Source organism: Aquila chrysaetos, chromosome 5 (assembly GCF_900496995.4).
Source record: "Aquila chrysaetos chrysaetos chromosome 5, bAquChr1.4, whole genome shotgun sequence".
NCBI classification, from domain to species: Eukaryota; Metazoa; Chordata; class Aves; order Accipitriformes; family Accipitridae; genus Aquila; species Aquila chrysaetos.
This window is the reverse complement of record NC_044008.1, coordinates 50637941-50650368: the sequence shown is the minus strand read 5'-3', so window position 1 is coordinate 50650368 and position 12428 is coordinate 50637941. Positions and strand designations below refer to the sequence as shown.

The 12428-nt window shown below is 41.0% G+C and overlaps 1 protein-coding gene across 3 annotated transcripts in view; it reads left to right on the top strand.

Annotated features, from left to right (window-relative positions):
• The window catches only part of HOMER2 (homer scaffold protein 2), a 66479-nt gene extending 54464 nt beyond the window's left edge, over positions 1–12015 (top strand). For all 3 annotated transcript variants that reach the window (XM_030014388.2, XM_030014390.1, XM_030014389.2), the window contains 3 exons: positions 466–576; positions 3434–3514; positions 4927–12015. In XM_030014388.2, the coding sequence (XP_029870248.1) occupies positions 466–576; positions 3434–3514; positions 4927–5115 (381 nt within the window). In that variant the 3' untranslated portion in view covers positions 5116–12015. The remainder of the gene's footprint in view (positions 1–465; positions 577–3433; positions 3515–4926) is intronic.
• Positions 12016–12428: the final 413 nt, after the last annotated feature.

Sequence of the window (12428 nt, the reverse complement as noted above, 5' to 3'; positions counted from 1 at the left end):
TTTGATGTTTTGTACTCTAGCTAGAATAATAGCAACCCCTGAGGAGGCAAAGCTGGGAGTGCTGGAGAGATTTCTTCCCCTTGCTGCGCTAAGAAAACCCATGCCTTGTAGTCTTGTGTTGGTTTCACAGAATTGAGGTGCAGATTTTATCCCCAGCTCCACTTATTTTAGCAGTTCAGTGTTTTGTGTATTCCTGAGTACTTATATGAGATACTCTGTGAGAGAGAATAAATATGGTCCCAGGGCTTCCTAGTGGATGTGTAAATTGGCTCTTTTTAAGGAAAGAAGTGATAATTTGGTTGCAGTGAATCAAGTGCTATGATCTAGGAAACAGATCCGTGACAAATTAAAGTTGTCTGTGCTTCCCTCTGCTCAGTGGAGCAATGCCCGTTTACATCAGCTGTGTTCTGCCCCAGCTTTTCAGAAATCTGAAAAATTTCACCTAATGTCTGACATTTCTTAAAGATTGAAGAACTGGAGGAACAGTGCAATGAAATAAATAAAGAGAAGGAAAGAAATGCGCAACTGAGTAGACGTCTCCAGGAACTGGAAACAGAACTTCAGGACAAAGAGCTGGTAAGTGCCCTGGCCACAGAAATGACATGCTTTAGAGTTTGAGTGGGTCTGTCTGCTCCTCACTTGGGGTGTAGATTTATGGACTGGCTCACCTACAACAAGAAGCATCCCAATGTCTCGGGGTGTTGCCTGTTTCTAGATTTTCCATGTACAGCTCCTTAGCAACAGTTTGATAGATTTCTTCAGTCTCAGTTTCATGATGTGTTATGCGCTGTGACAGCACACTTTAATTTGGCAGTGGTTAACAAACATGATACTTTTCTGTATACAACACTTTACTCCTAATAGAAGAGCTGGAGTGGTGAAACGTGTTGCCCAAAGCCAGGCAGATGTATGCTGAGAACAGTTTCGTTTGCCAGTCCCCATGCCCTGAATTTCCATAGACATCAGGACCATTATTCAAAAGACATCATTTACAAAATAACTTGGCATTTGTGTAATAAGTCCTGTTTCTTTTTCTGGGTGGCTTGTAGTCTTCAGTTTTGCCATTTTACGGTCTCCCTCTGATCTCAGGACTAATGCCAAGAGTGAGAAATTCACATTCATTTAGAGTGCCCCAGTTTGTCATTTTTGACATACAGGATGTTCATTTTTCTAAGGAGATAGATGTTGACAGCTTGGAGCCCCTGAACAGTGGGGAAAATAATGGGATCCTTGGTTTTTTCCTTCATTGCAGTGACCAAATGCTCTGTGCTAGCTGAAGAGAAAAAGCTGTCAGCAGATGCAGTAAAGTTTGCCATGTGCCATTACAGCATCTCTGCTGGTACTCTTAAAAGCAGTGCTGTTAAGGGGTTTTAAGATGGCACAAGGAAATAATTTAGGGAGATGGATTTTGATGCACTGTTATAAATATAATATGTTTTTCAGCCCCATATTTCAAAGGAAAATGTCATGCTTTCTTCCCAACTTTTCTATGGTAATAGCATATACAATAACCCTTATTCTCTGCTAGTGTTTTCTTCAAGATTCACATTTTTATGGTACCATATGAGCCAGAAAATTGATTGGCACTAACTGGTTTTCAAACTGCATACTTACATTAGCAGGTTCTTGATTAGGTCTAAACCACCCATAAGTAACCTTTTCATGGTCTGCAATTCAAACCAGCATGAAGCCTGCTCATGGACATTGCCGTGTAAGAGGAGCTGCTGATATCCTCTTCATGTAGGAAATGAGGAGAGAGAAATGTAAAGACACGGAAATCAGGACAGAGCTATCATCTAGGGAGATATTTATATATATTTATATATATCATATGCCATATGATATGTACTATATATATTGTATTTATATATACACACACTCTATTATACTATATATAGTAAGTATACAGTATAGTTGTTATATATATAGTAAGTATATATAGTATATTTATATTTTGAGATGTGAGCTTCCAGGCATTATTTGTATATATACAGATATATATGCATGGGAGCTCATATCTCAAAACAAAGGGTAAGTTACCATTTCTTTTCCCTATATCAGCAGCTGAGAAATTGCCTAGATATAGTTACTCTTACATTAGTTAAATTCTTCAGTGCAGTTCACAAAAAATCTGTAGTATTATATGATTTGTCTTCTTATATTAATGTAAACTAATGCTGAAAATGGAAGGAAATGATAAAAGCAGTTAGAGTTGCCCTGGAACTACAGAATTTCTCAAAAAAAAAAAAAAAAAAAAAAAAAAAAAGAATTTATGGACGTAACAGTGCTTTTGGCAAACCTTGGAAGACAGGAACATGCTCTCCAGGATACACTGGATTCTTGTGAAATTTGGGTGAGACTGGAAGCACTGAGTATTGATTTACCTAGAACAAGGGAATCAGGGAGACTTGAGGAAAAACATTATTGTCTGGTTCTGTGGAAAAGCTTGACTCATGGATACTGTTACACTTGTATTATGCTGTAAGTTCATCTGTTAGGGAAGAAATGACCTTTCGTAGCCAAGAAATCTGCCTTTCAGATAGGACTGGTTTTGCTGTCCTGTGTCAGTGCAGCTCAGAGAGGATATACCCCTGCTTATTCTTGAGACTGTCACCTACATGGGCAGTTTCTGGAGGAGGATCTTGCACTCTCTTCAAGTCACAGAGTTTCTCTTGGATCTGGAAATGTGCTTTTCAGATGCTCTGACAATCCTTCTGCAAAATGTACAGGCTTTCTTTGAGTCTTTCCCTACTACCCACATCGGTGGTGTTCGTTTGTGGTGTTAACATATTCAAGTTGTCTCAATTTCCATCAGAGACGTGGACTCCTATCAAGTCACATTGCTGTTTTCATGAACTCCTTTCAGCTAGTCCTCTCAATTTGAATAGTGATGCCAGAACCAAATACAAATTTTGGGGAGGGGGGGGGGGCGGTTCTCAGAGCTGTACAGTGGAGGAGAGCCCATTACAGCTGTGCTTTGTAATGATGCCTCCATATATGCAGCTCATAATGCCATTGGCCTTTTTTTGCTGCCATATATCACTGAAAATTCATGTCTAATTTGCTCTTTGCTACCATCTATAAATTGCTTGTGGCATTACAGCCCTTCAGATTTCTCTCTTATTGAATATATCTTTGCATAGGTATGTATTTTAGGTTAATATTTCATTAATGTAATCAATGGCATTCATGCTAGAGACTGGATTACATTGTCTGTTTAGAAATACAAAGTAAAAAATGTAGTGAAAAAATGTATTCTAGTAGAAAATTAGCATGTGTTTTGGAATACAGACATGCTGTTTTGATTATTTTACATCCAAATACTGTGCAGAATACAATAAAATATGCAAAGCCATTTCATATTCTCAAATTTTAATTACGTTTTAAGTTGAAGCTTGCACTAATTTTTTTTTTTTCTTTTGTGTTTTCAAAGGAACTGGAAGAGCTCCGAAAGCAGGGTGAAATTATACCACAGCTAATGTCAGAATGTGAATCTGTATCTCAACAATTACAGGTACAGTTTAGCAATGAATTTAATTTTTAAAAATTTGATATATTTACTTTCTTTCTCATAACTATATGCCTTCCTCTGTTCAAAATTCAGTGTTTGAATGCAAAAGAGCTCCAGTTTGTCAAAACAAAAAATGCTAATTACATGCAAAATACACCATGCTCTTCCCAGCACAGGAGTATTTAAATAGCTCCGGTTCTTTGCCTTCCTGTTTGCCGAAATTGGTTTGCCTGGGATTGTGTTGCATCTATCTTCTGCAGATTCCAGGCTATCCTGTATCCCGTGTTTCTGCTGCTCTGAGCTTGTGGGGCCGCACCGCAGCCATGTGTGTCAAGCAGCACTCCAAGACGTGCAGCTAATTGCCGCAGTGGCACCAGAGGAGGCTTTTTGGAAAGTTACAGACGAGTGTAGCTGCACACCACCAGGGAAAAAAGTTCACCTGAGGATGCATTGACATGCTGCATCATTCCTTTCCAGCAACGCACGGCTCGCCGTGGCTTGGTTTTGCACATGTGGCTCCTCTGCTGGGAGGTGCTCACTCAGAATGGAGCCCTGCCCCAGGCAGCAGCTGGGCTTTGGGCATCACTTGTTAAAGTCCAGGCTTGTGTAAATGCAATAAATTAGTACATGAAAGGAGAACAAATATAAGCAGTGTCCTCAATGAAATAAAATCCAGTCCATCAAATAAGCCATCGCTCTGATAATCTAAACAATCTAAAATCATTTAGAAGGCTGCTGAGGAGTGCAGATGCTGAAAATGGCGAAAATATGAATTTTCTTTCATTCAGTATGGTAAAGTATGTCATCTATGGCTTTTGGTGAGAATAAGCATGTGCTTACACACATGAAATGGAGAACAATAGGCAGAAGAGCTATCGAGAGGGGAAAATAATAGAATGAACTGCAGCAAAGGTAGTGTGACGTGGTTGCCCCATTCCTTGCCTGAGCGCTCACACAAAGTGGAACTTTAAAAAAAAAAAAAAATCCAAAACTGCTGAATAAAGAAATATTATTCCTCAGGCAGTATTTTCTAAGCTTGTTTTTCAAGGTTAAACCACCATAGATAATTCTGTATGTAATTGGTGGCACAGTGTCTAATTCTGCAACTGTAGCAATGACAGAAATATATGCACAGTGCATGATTTAAATCCAGCTGAATTTTAAGATATCAACCAAATGACAAAATCTGATGCAAAGCATCTTTTCCAGTTAATCTGTGTCCTTTCCTGCGTGGGCTTTCTTTCCTTTTAATCTGACTAGCACATGGCGCTTGCTCACAGAGATGCTTGTGTTAATCAGTTTGCAGAAGTTGAAGCAAACTTTTACAGCCCAGCTGTCACTTGTTGCTTTACCCTGTTAAATGCTGTTCATCCTTCTTCTCTATGATTCATCTTATTGTCTCTTTTGTCTTTAAGGCTGCTGAGAAAAAGAACAACGATCTTGAAGAGAAAGTCAGAACACTAAGGACAGAAGTTGAAGAGAGCAAACACAGGCAGACCAACCTTAAAACTGAATTAAAGAATTTTTTAGATGTACTAGATGGGAAAATAGATGAATTACATGATTTCCGACAAGGACTGTCTAAACTTGGGGTTGACAATTAGATGGCAATAGATTTTTTTGTAATCTAGGGTCTGGATGTTTGATGTTTTGTTGATCCCAAACATGTGTTTTACAAAATATACTAGAATGTTCCACTTGTTTGCATTGTTTTTGTACATAGAGGCTGAAAATTTGCTGTGGGGTTTTTTTCGGGTTTTTTTGTTTGTTTGTTTATTTTCCAAACCAATCGTGCTGCTCACTGAATTCTGTTGAGATTAGAAACTTTCTATATTGCTGCTCCAGCTTCGTGCGGTTGGGAATAGGTAGAGGGCTCTGTCTCAGGAATCTGGAACTAGATCTACCTTAAAATGAATATGCAGTTAGTTGTTGCAGGGAAATTTATATCTTTCTTAAGGGCTGTTGCAACCATAGAAACAGAAAACAAGTCTTTTTCTTGTCCGGACTATATCAGCACTCCTAGCAACATCCAGTTTTATTCCTTGGTGGAGCAGTGAGAAGATTAGCTGGAGTTCCTGCGGTTTGTAAAATGTGCCTGTAATGAGCTGCAGTCAAGTGAATCAGTTCACACAGATACCAGTATCTTTAGGGACCATGTCAATCAATCAGGCCTGATTCACTGAAAAAAAATCCGGTGGATTTTAGATAACCTCCAATACAGGTTGCATGTGCTTGCCTGGACCCATACAGCACAAAGTCAACGCTGTAGAAATGAATTTCAGCTCTTCAAGTCATGCATCTTACCCAGTAGGTGAGGACAGCTTCTCTTGCTTGGCAAGATCATCTCTCTTTGACCTTCAATTTTGAACCCGTATAGTTCCGTCATTATATGCATCTCTGAAAAATGCCCACCAGAGTCTTGGGACCAGATATTTATTTTAAAAAGCGATATGTTGCTGGTTTGTACACAGGGTGCCTGCACCTCTGTGCAGATTGATCGCTGTTGATTAACTTCTGCAGTAGTGAAGAAGATGTTGGTCTGAAAAGCAATATAAGGTTACTTGAAGATGTTGCTCAGAAGCAAGTTTCTGCCCAGGAGACTGGCAGGGTCATGACCACATGAAATCAAAATCCTTTCCTATGATTTCTGCATTCTCACCTCGTGTATCTTTGACAGTAGGGTAGGAATTAGTCACCAAGTTAGACTGTCCAAAAAAAAACCCCAACCCAAAAGGCAGAAATGCTGTTGTATTCTTGAACTGATTATTCAGCAGCTCTAAATATGTTTTGAGAAATGCAAGGCCATACACTGGGCTCCAGCGAGAAGGAAGTTCACTTCATCACAGACAGGGATGTAAAAAGGGCCAGAGAGGAGAATTCAGCCCAAGTTTTGCTCTTGCCCCCAGGACTGCTTTCAGCTTCTTTCCTCTTCTTTCTCCATAACCTGGTTTGAGAGTCTGTTTGCATGGGATCTGAATTAATTCAGGAAAGAACTTCCGTTTATGTGACATTATTATTTGCTTAATTCAGGCGAAAGCTTGGTTAAGCACCACGTTAGTGCATTCCAGCAGTGACTGATATAAAACGGTAGTGCTTTTTTTTTTACTTAGGGGCTTTTTTCTTTTCTCGGCACATCTCAGTTATAAAAGTGACCTTTGAAAGAAAGGTGGGTTATAGATGAAACATGGATTGAATACTTTTTGCACATGGATATATAATCCCCATGCTGGAGAGAGGTTCTGTCTGCAATTGTCCCTTGAATTTTCATTTAATCTGTTACTGTTGCGTTATCTTCACTGCCTATTTTTTAGACTGGACTTTGTGTATTTTTGCTTTACTCCTTTTAAGCAATGGATGTGAAGCTGGGACCTTTCATAACCATTACGACCATTTAAGTCTCTTCAAGAAAAATTGCTGTAGGCTGTTGATATTTAAAAATAAAAATAAAAATCAGGTACATAGCATGTAGGCGTGTGAAAATTAGACTTTGCCAGCGTGGAAGATTCAACAGTTGCATAATGTGGGGTTAGATCAGACTTCTCAAAATTGAAAATGACGTCAGAAACTGTGTGTGGTTGTGCACAAGTAATCTCCATTTTTAGTCTTTCTATTTGATAGCAAGTCAGATAGACACCATCATTTAACAGGCAGCTCATCCTCCTTCTCCTCTCCTCCCATGCTGCTTGAGAGTTCCCGAATTGCAGCCAGTCCCTGCTTCAGCTGGGAACCAGGAGATAACAGCTAAGAGCTGCAAGCAATACAGGTAGTCAGGGCCCTCCTCATCACAGTGGTTTATGGCTTTCACACCGAGGACCCTGCTCCATCTTCTGGTTCCTTTTTCCTGTAGAGCAGTCTCAGGGCTTCCTTCTTGGTTTTAATATAAGATATGATTTTTAACATGATTCTGGGTAGAGGGATGCACAAGACTCTGTGAACAAGTTATTTTATTGGGGCTAATCCAGATCTTTTTTTCCACTTTAGTCAGGTCTATCTCAGATCCAGTTCATTACGAATGTACTAAGCCACTCTTAAACTGCAAGAAAAGTGTTTCTATGGGATTGCATCGATTTAACAGATGGAGTTTAATGCTGGCGCATTAAACCAGTGCATAGCTCTGACACAAGCGGTTATTTCTGCATGCTTCATGCCCACCAGAGGAACGATGGGGATGTACTTAGAGAAATCCCTGCCCTGTCTCTTCTAGTCTTTCCCAAAATGTATGCTTTCCTTATCTGCTATTGCTCTGATGTTGAGCTGTTAGGGATGCCTGTACACAGCTATACGCTGTGGGAAACTCCATCCTTCAAGCATCCAAGGTCTTGCTATAATTACTTTCTTTCTCTCTTTTTCCTTCCCGACACAGTAAGTCGAGAGCTTCTATGTATAATCACTTAAAAACCTCCTACAAACTCCACCTCTTTTAACCTTTCCCTCTCATTGCATTTTTCCTTTTCAAAAGCCAAAAGCACGCTAGAAGAGGCGGCGCATGCTCTCAGGAGTGTTTGGACACCAGCTGCAGCTCCCCTCTCCGGCCCGGCCCCATCGCTGCCGCAGGACTGGATCCCCACGCGCCTGCTGAGCGGGGACCGTCAGTGTCACACACTGCTTATTCCTTGACTCTCTGTGGTGGCCCAGCAATAACCCCTGCGTGCCAAACTGTGAGCCCCACGCTGCTCCTCAGGGACTCGTCCTGGCGTCGAAATGCCTCCTCCCTCCTGGCAGGAGCACCAGGGCGGCCAGCCTTCCCCACCAAAATGCCCACACCATCCTACGGATGGATGTGTTCCTCCTTTTGTGTGCGTTAGGGATGTAGCCCTTTGCTGCGGGCACCCCGAGGCAGCACTCAGCTGGCAGCCACCTGCTTAGGGATGGCCCCAAACACTGCCAGGACCAAAAAATGCTCATCCCTGCCCAAGAGAGGGTCTACAGAGCTTGGTTTTATTTGTTATTAAAATACAGTCCTGGGCAAACCCTGGTTTCCCCATGCAATCAGCAGTGAAGTAGGTCGTCGCTCCATTTCCATCGAGCCTGAGCGGCCGTGTTTTATATGAGGTTGTATACCTCACCTTGGGCAACCGTGGGTTCCCTTTCTGGGCACAGGTTTCTCCCTCTAAGTGGTTGACGGCAGGATCTATCCTACCTCAGTTACATGGTCTTTCGTTAATGAAGGTCTTGTGCTTGGCACTTCGGGTGCTGATACCTGCCAGCCGCACCGCCGCGGATCCCACCACGCTGCCCGTCCTGCCCGTTGGCCCTGGTGACATTGACAAGCTGGTGGCTCTGGGAGGAAAAATCTGTGCTGGCCTCTTGTGACGCCAGGTTAGAGAGTGTCTTACTGCCTTCTGGGCTTTCTAGTGAGATGCTCCTTTGAGCTGGTGTTAGAGCTGCTGAATAATGGGGGTGGGGTGTTTTTTTGGGTAGCCAAAATGAGAAAAAAACAGGTCTACTTCGTATTAGCACAAAACCTAAAAATATTCAGTGACATAAAAATACACGGAGATAATTATTTTCAAGGGGAAAGAATGTTCCATTGGATGTGTTATTTCACATTTTGGAAAATGACCTTAGCCTCAACTTTGGAATAAATTATTTCAAAATGAAAAACTGAAACATTGTTTCACACCCAAAAATAAAATAGGTTAACCCTTTGCTTTTTTCCTATATTTGACTGAATCTTTATTTGCTGATTTTGACTCAACTTCACAAGTAGTTTTGTTTGGCCTAAAAGTGCATTTTCAGCAAAATTAGTACTTGCCAGTGTTCTTCTGTCTACATCTAATTGATGTCTCATTTACTAAGTAAGTGAGCTGACTGGAAGAAAACTGTTTTTTCTGTAAGAAATTCAGTGCCACCTCTCACTTTCTATATCCTAGCATTCAAAAGATGTGCTTTTTAAAAATATTTTTGCACTGGGTACATCTGTGCCCGGAAAACAAATGTTCTTTAGACAATGCCTTTTTTTGAGACAAACACTTTGTTTTACTTTTATGTGAGTGATTTAGGGTGAACACTTTTTTAAAGCTGCTCAATGAATAAAGGAGAGCGGGAAGGGTTTCTGCTGTTCCTCCTGCTGTCCCTACCGCTGCCATCACTTTCAAAGAGCATCAGCAAAGGCATTTGTGGTGTTAAGGCGAGTGCTCGCCCTGTACTCATCCTGGGTTTGCTCGGTGGCTCGTCAGGCACGGGGAGACCATGTCCTCCTCTCAGCAGGGCACAAGTTGCCCATAGGCTTCTGCACTCTTCTTTACACTGTTTAATTTTTTTTTTCCCCCAAGCGTTCATTTTCTCCCTTACTAATTTCTTGCCACCTTTGGCACTTCATAAATGACTGAAGAAAAATTCCCTATTACTGCCATCGCCTCATAGTGGTGGGAGTTTCTCAGCTACAAGACTGGGCTCTTCATTAGGCTCTTCTGAATAGTTATCTCTGCAAAACCCTTCAAAGCGTCAGTGGCTTGTAAGGCATATAGTGCTGTCTTCCTGAGCCTATGGATTAACAAAGATAAAACTGCTATCAGGATTAAATGCCCCGCTCGGCTTAGTGTGTGACTGATGTTAAATCCGAAGGGAAGGGGTGTAAGGGGGAATCATCAGCAGCTAATTTTGACGATTGTTTCAGCAGAAGCTTTGGTGAAATATGTGCTCTGCCCACAAGCTGTGGATGTGCCAGAGGTCTAGGATGGCTGCACTGATCCGTCAGCTCACCCGCCTTTGTCCGGGCAGTTCTGGGCTTGTCAAGCCTGTAAATATCAAAAAGTCCTCGGCATATCACAAAGGTGGCAATGTGAGGGTTGGAAGGCGAATGTCCACACACACGCAGCTGAGCAGCACGAGAGCATTGCAGCAACGGTGCTGGTTTATGGTCAGACACTTTCAGTCAGAGGTAGGAAAAGCTGTTGCCATCCTGCGTGGGCTCAGCAGTACCAGAGACCTTGCAGAAGGGCACGTTCGGCTTTTGGGGGGCTGCAAGGCAGCGAGGACTCCCAGGCTGGGCTGGCGGGGTCTGGTTGTGGGCATGATTTAGCAACAGTAAGACACAGAGCTACCCTAAGGTAATTTTTCTTACCATGGATCATGTTGAACAAGCACCTGTGTGTCAAGCAAAGCAATACGTAGCCACAAGACATTTAATCCAGACACACCTCCAGACGGAGAGCCCCGGCTGGCTGACACAGCCTGGCTGGGGATGCCGCCCCCGGAGCCCTCGCCCCCGGGAGCTCGGCAGTGCTTTAGGCTCAGTATTAGAATATAAACTTGAGAGTTACGTGAAGTTTGCATGTCTTAAATACCATTCTCTGTGGTAAACGATAAGGTACCTGAAGTGAAATACAGAGTCAGGAGGTGAAAGGTAAATGTGACGAAGGTGCTTCCCAAATGAGGGCTCTCCTGCAGGCTGCAGGCAGAGCTGGTCCTGGCCAGGAGGGCTTTGCTTGAATCCCTGGCGGATGTTGGATGTCTAACCTGTTTGACTTTCTACTGTGTTTTGTCTTAGCTCTTCTTTTTTTTTTTTTTTTTTTTAAACAGATATTCTAAACATAACAGTCTTCAGATGAAGGTGCCTATACCTCCAAAAATTTTATATGCACGTTTTGAAATAGATTTCTTTTTTCTTTCTGGTCATTTAGTTACCTAATAATAATAATGGTACATACAAGAAAGGCACTTGAGAAAAATCTGTCTGCTGTTGTATTTTTGTTTGGGTTGGTTTTGGGTTTTTTTTTAACACTGGTCAGCAATAATTATTTTAGCCATATACTAGCTAAAAAGACTGATAATGTAAGATTTGTGAAGTAAGCTTCTAAGTTTGCAGTACACTGATCAACTTGGGTACGTGAAGAGGGAGCTATGCTCAATAAAAGAGTATTTTGCAGCATTTAGATGTTTTCATTTAATTGCCTAATAGTGATCATGAACATAATAGTCTATAAAACTCATCATGAATGACAAACAAAGCACATCATTTTTAACATGAATATATCCCTTGTAGTTGAAAGTTCTGAGAGTGTTTTAGTGTGGTCTGCTATACCAAAATATTTAGATTATTATGGGATTTTAGTACTGAAGATAAACATACACCCTGTTTTTACTGTTTCAAGTAAAGTTTAGTGAATGAATGACAATTTGTTGATATACAACTGTGGGAAAACACTGCAGTGCTCTAAATGTATATTTTTATTTGGGTTTATTATATTTAGTATACGGTTTAATGAAAACTGAAGTGTTTACTACAGTTGGATCGTTGTAAAAACATCTTACCTCGTCATTTTGTCTGCTGTGAAAAAGTACTTTCCTCCTTTTCTTTTCTTTTTTTTTTTTTTCAAATTGACCATAGACAGTCAATGTTAACATTTAGACTCCTAGTAGCAGTAAATGCTGGGTTTTATATATCTAAAAGGAAAATTTGATTTTTTTCTTTATGAACTTATTATATAACTTTGTGATTTTTATCTGATTTTATTGTAACATAAAGTTGTTTTATGTAAAAATATATAGTTTAAGTAAAATCTCTTGTCTCTCTGTCTTCATTGACTTTGGAAAATGAGCATCCTTGTGGCTGCGAATCTGAACTCAAGGTAATGCTGTCCTTTGATAAGAAGAACATGGTTTTGATCTATACCTGTGGTATAGTGCCTTAGATTAGATAATCTTAACAACTCTTTTTCAGGAGGTGGAGCTTTGAAATGTTTGTCTTGCTTCACTTTATACTGTTAGTACATCCGGAGGGGAGTGCAGGATTGGGGCGGGTACATACATAACTGAACTGGAAAACTAGTATCTAGAAATATTTTGGTGTGAAAGTTTGGACTTACTGCATGCTGAGCCAGGCCTGTCACTAGGAGAAGGCTTTTTGCCACCCTGTTTGGGGAATGCTCAGGACCAAAAACCCTCTTGTGATTCCTGCAATTGATGTAGCAGC